Raw genomic sequence first — 10,520 nt, 5'->3', positions numbered from 1 at the left:
TGAGGAGGACTTTGTTACATGGGCATCACTTTGTTCTCCATACCATACTGCTCAGGCTCGCGTTATCTAGACAGCTAGGATGCAGTACCCACGGTCAACTCTTGACAGTGGCCCTCACCCTCACAGGGTAAATGCATGCAAGCTTTTGTTTCAAGTCTGGTCAGATTACAACACGAAGTCATAGGTTTAGGGTGAAAAGTGAAATTTGAAGGCGCATCTTCACAGAATGTGGCATATTGTAGAAAGATCCAGCAGCAGCAGCCAGAGATGCAGGTTCAGTTGTAATATTTGAGAGAAGTGGATGGGAGGGCAGAAGCCAAGGTTAGCTCAGATCAGATGGGCCAAATAGTTTGTTTTGTGGAGGCCACTAAAAGTACCTATGTAAACAGGAACAGGAATTTACGAGAGAGTAAAATTAAACAAGTAAACAAAGCAGAAGTCCAATGATGTTCAGTATGGGGCAGTGAATGTCAATTACATTAAGCTTCAAAATCTGAATCATTATCCAAAAAGTGCTTCAGGAAAAAAATTGTCCCGGCTTGAAAACCTGAAGAAATTTGTATATACACAATTAATGTGGTGTAAATGTCAAGTATCATGAACCTAGTAAACACCTGTCATCATGCAAGATTCAGTTGGCTATTTCTTTGTCTCCTATTACGCAATTAGGAAAGTCATTCTTAAAGTAATCAGATTTTTCTGAAATAGTATGATGAGAATTTTCCTATATACAATTTTGACAAATACTATTCAGCACAAATAATGTCACATCTCAGATGATTCAATGAGCATAAATTGCATCCAATGGATCAAGTACTCCAATTGTTGAATTCTTAAAGCATTAAAAAGTTTATTAGGTATTTTTCTGATCTGGAGAACATTTGAGGCAATAAATGTGCAGTACAGATTTCAAAAGCAAAAGAAATAACATGTACAATATACAGTAGCTGCACTTGCATCAATTCCAATCACACATTAATTATCTTGCCACTATACAGAAATATTCTTCAATTGTAGTTTGACACTGTCAATTTAATTCAATACGTCATGGATCTGGTCTTCAACAAAAAAAGCTGCAAGTAGGGGTGATAGGAATAAAAATAAGGCTGTTGCCTCTGGAATGTTGAACATACAAGACTAAACTCCAGAGATTATGTTAACAAGTGCTTTATGCGTGCAAATTTATTTCTGCTAAAGCTTTCCAAACATAGTATATTAGAACTGAGATTGTGATGTGGGCCCACTGGGCAAAGAAATATTTTGCTCCACACTAAGTTTCTACAGCAGCAACCCTAGTCCTTGAAATTCTAGGCACCCTCCCAAAATACACCAGCTTGTTCAGTTGTAGGTGATGGTCCACTGCTTTACAGAAGCATCATGGGATGTTGTCACCAAAGTATGTTCATCTATCCAAGCAACACAGGCAACATGATACAATCGATGAGAATCTATGGGGAGAAAAAAAATAATGAAAATCCACAACTGAAGTCATTAAAAATAGCAAGGAAGCATTCAATCCATAGCCCTAATGAAAGGTGTGACCCCAAAATGTCAACAATTCATTTCCCTAAAGGGATATTGCTAGACCCACCAACTTCCTTCAGAATTGTGTTGGTTTGCATCTTGGCTGTTATTAGATTTTAATTTTATCTGCATTTCTTAGATTGTGTGTTTTTTAAAAAAAATAAAAACTGAGGTTCAAAACTCAGGATCTGAAGCACATGCATTTAGGACAATTTACGATCTTCATTTATCACGTAAAAACATTATTACAAGTGCAAAGCTTTGGCAAATTGTCCACTTTAAGATAGTAAACATCTTAACCTTTAAGCAGTTCATTTTAAACAACAGCACCAATAAACCATGTTATAATATAACCAATGAAACTACCAGGGTAGATCAATTTCATCCAAAAAAATCTCTGCATAAGGATCCAATATTCAAATCACAACCCAAAAACTCAACAAAAGGGAATGAAATCTAATCTGAACCACCTCAAAAAAAGTACTTTCAACGTGTTGTCAAGATTTCCATGCACCATCTAGAATTTCTATTAAATTGAAACAATCCCTCTTTTATTCAACCAGTCATGTGGCAGCAACTCAATGCATAAAAAACATATAGACATGGTCAAATTTCAGCTGTTGCTCAGGCCAAACAATAGAATGGGGAAGAAATACGATGCACATGTCTTAACATCCAGTAAGATAGCAGCGGACTTGGATGCAGAAGCCACTCTGGGCCCAAATACTTGTTCATCCTGTATGACTCTTATGATTGAAAGTCACTTCTGCATAGTAAGAATATCAGGTATTGCAGGACCATCCCATCAGCAAGTTGCTTGATAGTGATGGAGCTGGACAAATTGCACATTGATGTGTTGTCACCTGGCTTGTTATATACTGTTGTGCTCAGATAGTGTGCAGTCCAAAAAACAATGTGAGTGATTGTCTTTGACGTTGTTATTTTGATCACAAGACCTTATCAGACATTGGTAATGTTGAATACTGCAAACCCAGTTCACTCGTGAGACCGACGGTAGGGTGACTGCATTGCCTTGGTTATTGTACGGGAAAAGCCCATATGCCTTCGAGCTGCCTGTTTGCAGCTGTAGTTGAAGATAGCTGTGTACCATTGGATTTCGTACTGGGTTGGGGGCTGGCCCCTTTTGTCAGTCTGGCCTCCAGTGTTCGCTTGATGGAAAAACAAGGCGGACCAGGACAATTCCAGGAATAGGCCCATATTATATTTTACCTCTTTGTGAATGCAAGAGTTTTTTTTTGAAATCTTAGCTATTATGTGCTTATGTAGTGTGCTGCTGGTAATGTGTTTTGCACCTTGGTCCCACAGGAACTCCATATTCATAGCTATATATTTGAATGATAATTAAATTTGAAACTTGAATGATTCTTGGTGCCAGACAGGATGGTTTGAATACCTCAGAAACTGCTGATCTCCAGAGATTTTCACACACAAGTCTCTAGAGTTTACAGAGACATCTAGTGAGTAACACTTCTGTGAGCAAAAATACATTTCAATGAGAGGTCAGAGAAGAATACCAGACTAGTTCAAACTGAAAGGAAGGTGATAGTAACTCAAGTAACCATGTGTTACAATAGTGGTGTGCAGAAGGCCATTTCTAAACAGACATGTCAAATCTTGAACTGGATGGGTTACAGTAGCAGATGACCTCAACATACTCAGTGGCCAATTTATTAGGTACAGAAAGTACCTAACAGTATTGGCTACTGTGTATTTTAACAATTTTTCTCCAATTATAATAAACAGTGTTTCACTGCAGTGGTTAGCTGAACTACATGCAGAATCTCAAGCTTTGTTCCCCATTTCTTTCCGTTTGTCTCGTCAGTTTTCTAAAAGTGACACTAAATCTCAAAATAACCTGGTTATAATGCTTTACAAACAGCCAGAGACAGAGGTAATTGATATGGTTGATGAAGACAATTTGTTATTCTTTTTCCATGATTTGCATGCATTTGGTCAGCCAGCATTAGCTGTCCATCGCAAGGTAAGGTGGTGAATAAACGTTCTTGACTTTCTCATTGTATACCGAAATTGCACTAAAATAGGGAGTTCCAAGAGCTAGAAAAATTGACATGTTATCAACAATTTTCCAGGTCAGGATGGCACGCATCTTGGAGAAGAACCTGTAGGTGGTAATATATCACAATGCTTGTGTCTACTGAGTGATTGAGTTGACAACAAATCCATAAGATATAGGAGCAGAATTAGCCCATTTGGCCCATCAAGACTCTTCTGCCATTTCCTCATGGCTGATCCGTTTTTCATCTCAGCCACAATTTCCCTCCTTTGCCCTGTATCCCTTCATAATCTGATTAATCAAGAATCTATCAACCGCTGCCTTAAATATACATAAAGACTTGGCCTTCACAGCTGCCTGTGGCAAATAATTCCATTTTCACCACTCTCTAGCTAAAGAAATTCCTCATCACCATTCAAAAAGGACACCACTCTATTTTGAAGCTGTCCCCTCGTCTTAGAGTGAATGTGGAAAGGAAGTTTCCTCTGGGAGGAGCATCTATTAAGGCCTTTCACTGGTTGATAGGTTTGAATTAGGTCACCCCTCATTCTTCTAAATTCCAGTGAATACAGGCCCAGAGCCATCAAATGCTTCTCATATGGCAAGCCATTCAAACCTGGAATAATTTTTCTCCAGTTCAACACATCCTTTCTAAGGGGCCTAAAACTGCTCACAATACTCCAAGTGAGGCCTCATCAGTGCTTTAAAAAGTCTCAACATTGCACCCTTGCTTTTACATTCTAGTCCTCTTGAAAACCATGCTAACATCACATTTGCCTTCCTCACCAGAGACTCAACCTGCAAGTTAACCTTTAGGGAATCCTGCACAAGGATTCCCATGTATCGTTGCACCTCAGGTTTTGCATTTTCTTTCCATTTAGAAAAGTCAACCCTTTCACTTCTTCTATCAAAGTGCATGACACTTCCTGACATTGTTTTCCATCTGCTACATCTTTGCTTTTTCCCCTAATCCAGGGTTTCTCAACCGGGGTTCATAAGAAGTTGCTAGGGGTTCCACGAGAGAACATGATTAAAAAAAAAACAACTTTCTGAATTTCGCATAGCACGCGATCCTAGCGCTCGCAGGGGTGGAAAGTGTCCAAGCAGCCCGTTAGCCATCTTGTTAGAGGTCTCTCAGCCCAGTATAGCAGTAACCCTCCAGAATTACCTCCGCCAACTTCCCCTTACGCACTGCTGATTGACACTCGGGTACAAACAAATTCTACTGGTGTAGTAGAAAATTGGAGGGAAATTTTCATTCTAAAGACAGTCCAGTGTGGCAATTTCTGAAGAGGAGGGGTAAGATGGAAGAGGAGGATTCTAGACCTCGGCCTACAGACGATTCTGTTAAGGTTAATGATGAAGAATTATAGTCTTCTGAGTCATTTCACTGCACTCATGCAACAATGTTACAAAAAAATCTTTTTTTTACAAAATTAAAAAAGTTTATTTAAACAACAAATACACAAAGTACAAACATTAACTATTAACAAGACAGTGAATACATTCAAACTAAAAATGATTACTATCATCTATGAAACAGTCCATTCCCTGGGGGAGTCTCACCGCTCCTGGAAGTGCCCCACTGTACCCATTGTGACTACATGCTCCCTCTCCAAGGACAGCCGGGTACGAACACATCCTCGGAAGAGGGACAGACAGTCAGCCCTGGCAGGGCCCTTGACTTTCCACTGCCTAGACCTGTGAATGACCATCTTGGTCAGGCCCAGAAGCAAGCCCACCAGATCCTCCTCACGACCCGCCTCTTCTGGGCAACCTCTCACACCCCATATAAGTGTGGTACCCTAATTTCACCCCGCCACAGAATGTACAGGTGGACGGGGTATCAGTACCTGTTGCACAGAACTGCCCATGCAACACCATCCATCCCACGACCCCATTGTACAGGGGAAAGAAGCCTGCATAAAGAGATTTCGACTGGGGATCTCCTCCGTTGTCAGATGGTAAAACAGACCGCCAAGGTGAATCTGGTCAGTAGTCATGGGCAAGGAAGTGAAAGATGTGCAAGTCCAGTCCGTATAAGAAATGCTTTGGAGCGTTTCGGAAGGACAAGGTGGGCATCACCATGCGATGGCTCACGTTGTACGGGACCCTCTCCTGCGTGGTATCCCGAGGCCTGGGTCCCATCAGATGGTGGAGCAGCCAGAACACCCTCCACTTACCCGAGTCTCCTTGATACCCACTGTGAAGGGAACCAGTCCTCCCTTGCAGTTGGAGCACCCTGTCTGGATAAGACTAGAACCTATACCCTCAACAGTTCTGGGTAAAAGTGAGGCAGTTCCCTCAGAGCGGTGTGGCTAATGCTGTCTGCTGGAAGCCTTGTGCCCTCCTGCAGGCATTGTTCCTGGTGGAGAAAGTACATCGCCAGCGCATGCAGTCTCAGATGGGTAATCGCTATACTGGTATCTCTGCAGGGTCCCGAGGTGGAAAACTGTCAGCTGGGTGCGCACACAGACCAATGACTGACCGCCTTCCACTCATTGGACCACAGCAGAGACCCAATGCCTCCTGTTGCCCCAGAAGTCCACCAGCCACTTCTGGGTCCTGGAGACAAAAGTAGTGGGCAGAACTAATCGGCCAGTACCATTTCTTTACAATGAAAGCTACTAACAATGGATTTTACATGGACTGGTGATCCATGTTATCCTATTCCATTGTGCCAAGTCTGTGGCAAATAACATATAAATGCAGCAATGGCTCTAGCAAAATTGAAAAGCCACTCAACTACAAATCACAGCCATACGACACGTAAAAGTGCTGGTTATTTAAAACTATTAGAATCTGAAAACAAACAGATTAAAACTTTTGCAAATAAAGTCGCAGTCACTAAAAAGACTCAGGAAGCAAATTATTTAGTAGCTTTAAGACCAGTTCACTCGAGAAGGTTAAAAAATTTGTGTGAAAACCTAGGTAAAGCGCACCAATCTCCTGCTACATTCAGAAATCTGGAGGTTTAGTAGAGGAAGAGTTCTCAACTGGGTGTCTGAGCTGAAAGGTGAATTGCAGGAGTACTTTCAAGAAAATAGTTGGCCAGAATTTGCTAAGTACTTTGAAGATGACGAATGGCTGCAGAAACTAGCTTACTTAACTGTTTTCATCATATGACCCAGTTGAACAAATCTCTGTAAGGACCTGGAAAAAAATTTTTAAATTTAAAGTGACAAGATTCTTGGATTTAAAAGGAAACTGAATCTTCGGAAAAAATTGCGTTGCAAAAGGAAATCTTGAAATGTTTTCACTGCTGCTTGGGCTTGAAAATAAGGAAGGACATCAGAAAGTCTTGAGTACTATTGAAAACAACCTCTAAGAACTGCAGAACAAAATTGAGCAGCATTTTTCCTCCATTTCAATACAAATGTATGAATGGGTGAGGGACCCCTTTCTCTGAATTTTCTACCCAGCCTGAGAACTTGATTTTGAGAGAAAAGGAAGTGTTTTGTGAGCTGCATTCTGATCAAGCACACAAGATTAGATTTACTAACCTGCCCCTGGACAAGTTCTGGATTTCTGTGAAGGAGGCGTATCTTGCCTTTCTTAGGAAAGAAATGAACATTATGCTGCAGTTTTCAACTTCTTACATGTTTTTTTCTTGTTTAACAAGCATCAAGAGCAAGGATAGAAATTGTCTCATTTCAGTTGAAGGTGAAATCTCTGTGTGCTTATCTTAAGTTTGACCCAGAAGTGAAAAATTTGTTATGTTTGCTTTATGAGTTTTTATAATTTATGAAATAGAAAGAAAAAGTAATTTCAAGAAAGATAAGCTAAGCCTATCTTTTCTCCCCCTAAGAAAAGTTGGCTAAAAATTCATTCTCTACTCAAAAGAGCATTGACAATTAATTTTGGATTATTATATCTACATCTTACTGATCACACTAAAGTACCATGAGCTCTATATATACCAATTTTTATACCATATCGTTACTACTGTTTGGAGGTCTGTATATAACTCCCATCAGAGTCTTTTTACCCTTGCAGTTCCTTAGCTCTTTCCACAATGATTCAATACCTTCTGACACAATGTCAACACTTCCTAATGATTTAATTTCATTTTTTAACCAACAGAGTCACACCACCCCCTCTGCCTTTCTACCTCTCCTTTTGATACAATATGCATCTTTGGCCATTAAGCTCCCAGCTATAATCTTCTTTCAGTAATGCCTACAACATCATACTTGCCAATCTGCAACTGTGCTACAAGTTCATTGACCTTATTCCGTATACTGTGCACATTCAAATAGAACACATTCAGTCCTGTATTGACCTTTTTCTATTTTGTCCACCTTTTACAATGGAACTCATCCTGTTGACTGCAATTTTGCCCCATCATCAGCCTCTCCTTGCTCAGAGTCTCACCACAGATAGCCTCTGTTGGTAAATCAACTACCTCAACTTCAGCACTATCACTCCAGCTCCAATCCCCCTGCCAAATTAATTTAAATTCACCTAACAACTCTAGCCAGCCTGCCCACAAAGATATTGGGGATCCTTGCGGGTTCAGGTGTAACCTGTCCCTTTTATACAGGTCATACCTTCCCCAAAAGAGATCCCAATTGTCCATAAATCCGAACCCCCACCCTTTGCACCTGTTCCTCAGCCACACATTCACCTGCCTATTCTTACCCTCACTGTCACATGGCACAGGCAGCAATCCAGAGATTTCTCAGTTTTCTACATAGCTCCCTAAAATCTCCGTTTAGAACCTCCCTGCCTGGTCCACCCATGTCATTGGTGTCAATATGTACCAAGACTTCAGACTGCTCACCCTCACCCTTGAGAATGCCATGGACCAAATCAGAGACATCCCTGATCCTGGCACCAGGGAGGCAACATACCATTTGGGTGTCTGTATCATGCCCACGGAACCTTATCTCTGTCCCTGTAACTAGGGAATCTCCGATCAGCACTGCACCTCTTCACCTCTCTGCTCTTCTGAGCCACAACACCAGATTCAGTGCTAGAGACCCGGTTACTGTGGCTCCCACCTCATAGGTCATCCCCTCAATAGTATCTAAGGTTGCTTACTTATTATTGAGGGGAGAGGTCATAGGTGTTTTCTGCACTGGTTGTGCGTTTCCCCTCTTTCTCCTGACAGTCACCCAGTTGCCTGTGTCTTGCAAGCTAGGGGTAAATACTTTCCTGTAGCTCCCGTCTATGACCCAGACTGGACATCTCCCAGGCTTCCCACATCCCCCACACAAAGTACAAAACATTGCCCCTGAACCCATTCTCTACTATGCACTAACAGATGAGCAGGGAACAAATAATAAGAGAGCAACTTACAAGACAATCTACCTCACCCAGGCTTGATGAGCCAATGCCGCTCTGAAGACTGGCACACTCTAAGGAATGGCCACTCTACTTGCACTTGAATTATTCTTATTGGCCCTTTCTAATGAATCCCTCCTGCTGATTGGTCACTCTACAACTCAAGAAAAACTACCGCAAAACTCTGCCTTCAAAATCTTGATTGCTGCCCTGATTAAAAAGTAGTTCTTTTCTCACACTCCTGTTGTGGAATTTCTTCTTTTTTAAAAAAATTTTAAAAACCCCAAATCCCAATGAGGAGCATTAATACAGTGCAAAATTAAGCATACAATAACAATATGCTACAAAGGAAGAGAATTTAACAAAAAAGCACCTAAATTAAAGACAAGTGAGCTTAGTGTCCTCCCCAAGCCCCACAACACAAGAAAAAAACAACTCCAGACCGATCACAACACAATATAGAGAGTATAAGTCAGGACAGTCAAACTCCCAGACTGTGAATACACTTAGCAACAGAGGATAATAATGCCTACTACCAGAAAAAAAGGGAGCTGAAAGCAAGGGACCGAAAAGAAGAAGAAAAAAAAGAAAAAAAAAACCCTAGTCAAGAGGAAGGTTATGAAAGTACTCGATAAAAGGTTCCCAGACCTTATGGAACTTTAGATCCGAATTAAGAACTGAATAATGAATTTTTTCGAGGTCCAAGCAGGCCATAATGTCGTTAAGCCATTGCGCATGAGTGGGCGGGGCAACATCTCTCCATCTAAGGAGGATCAAGCGTCTAGCCAGGAGAGAGGCAAAGGATAGTATTCGGCATTTGGTCGGACCCAGACATAAGTCTGTCTCGCCCCAAAAACCGAACAGCGCAATTAAGGGGTTTGGTTCTAGGTGCTGATTCAGAATACACGATAATGTAGTGAAGACATCTTTCCAGAATTTCTCCAAGCTAGGACAGAACCAGTACATATGGATGAGAGAGGCCACGCCCCTCTTGCATTTATCACAGAGCGGACTAATGCCAGGGTAGAATCGAGATAGTTTAGATTTAGACATATGGGCTCTATGAACAATCTTAAACTGTAAAAGGCAATGGCGAGCACAAAGAGAGGTTGAGTTAACCGATTTGAGAACTGAGTCCCAGCTCTCCTCGGATAAGGAGATATTTAAATCCTGCTCCCAGGCCATTTTAATTTTATCCACAGGGGCCCGTCGTAAGGCTGCTAGTTTATCTCGGATAATTGATATTAAACCTTTACCTAGTAGATTAATGGAAAGAAATAGGTCCATAGCATTTTTCGCAGGCATTTCAGGAAAGTTAGGAATTAAAGGAGCAATAAAGTGTCGGATTTGGAGATAACTGAAAAAATGAGCATTAGGCAGGTTGAACTTAACAGAGAGCTGCTGAAAAGAAGCGAAGCGATTATCAATGAAGAGATCTTCAAAATGTCTAATGCCCTTCTTATACCAAACATGGAATCGTACGTAGTAGGTAAAAAAAAAAGGTGATTATGTGCGACAGGGCTGGAAACGGAAAACCCCTGGAAACCATAGCATTTCCTGAACTGAGCCCATATACGCAAAGTGTGTCTAACAAGAGGATTAGCTATTGATCTGGGCAGACTACTAGGGAGTGCAGAGCCAAGAAGTGTAGAGATAGATAATTCTTTAGTGGAGC

The 10,520-nt window shown here is 41.2% G+C and overlaps 1 protein-coding gene across 1 annotated transcript in view; it reads right to left on the bottom strand.

Annotated features, from left to right (window-relative positions):
- Positions 1–822: 822 nt before the first annotated feature.
- wdr1 (WD repeat domain 1) overlaps positions 823–10,520 on the bottom strand; it is a 70,086-nt gene continuing 60,388 nt past the window's right edge. The window contains exon 15 of the mRNA XM_073065002.1: positions 823–1,448. Coding sequence (XP_072921103.1) covers positions 1,339–1,448 — 110 coding nt within the window. The 3' untranslated portion in view covers positions 823–1,338. The remainder of the gene's footprint in view (positions 1,449–10,520) is intronic.

This window comes from Hemitrygon akajei, chromosome 13, assembly GCF_048418815.1.
Source record: "Hemitrygon akajei chromosome 13, sHemAka1.3, whole genome shotgun sequence".
NCBI lineage: Eukaryota > Metazoa > Chordata > Chondrichthyes > Myliobatiformes > Dasyatidae > Hemitrygon > Hemitrygon akajei.
Note: the sequence above shows the minus strand (reverse complement) of the source record. Positions and strands in the feature narration are given on the sequence as shown.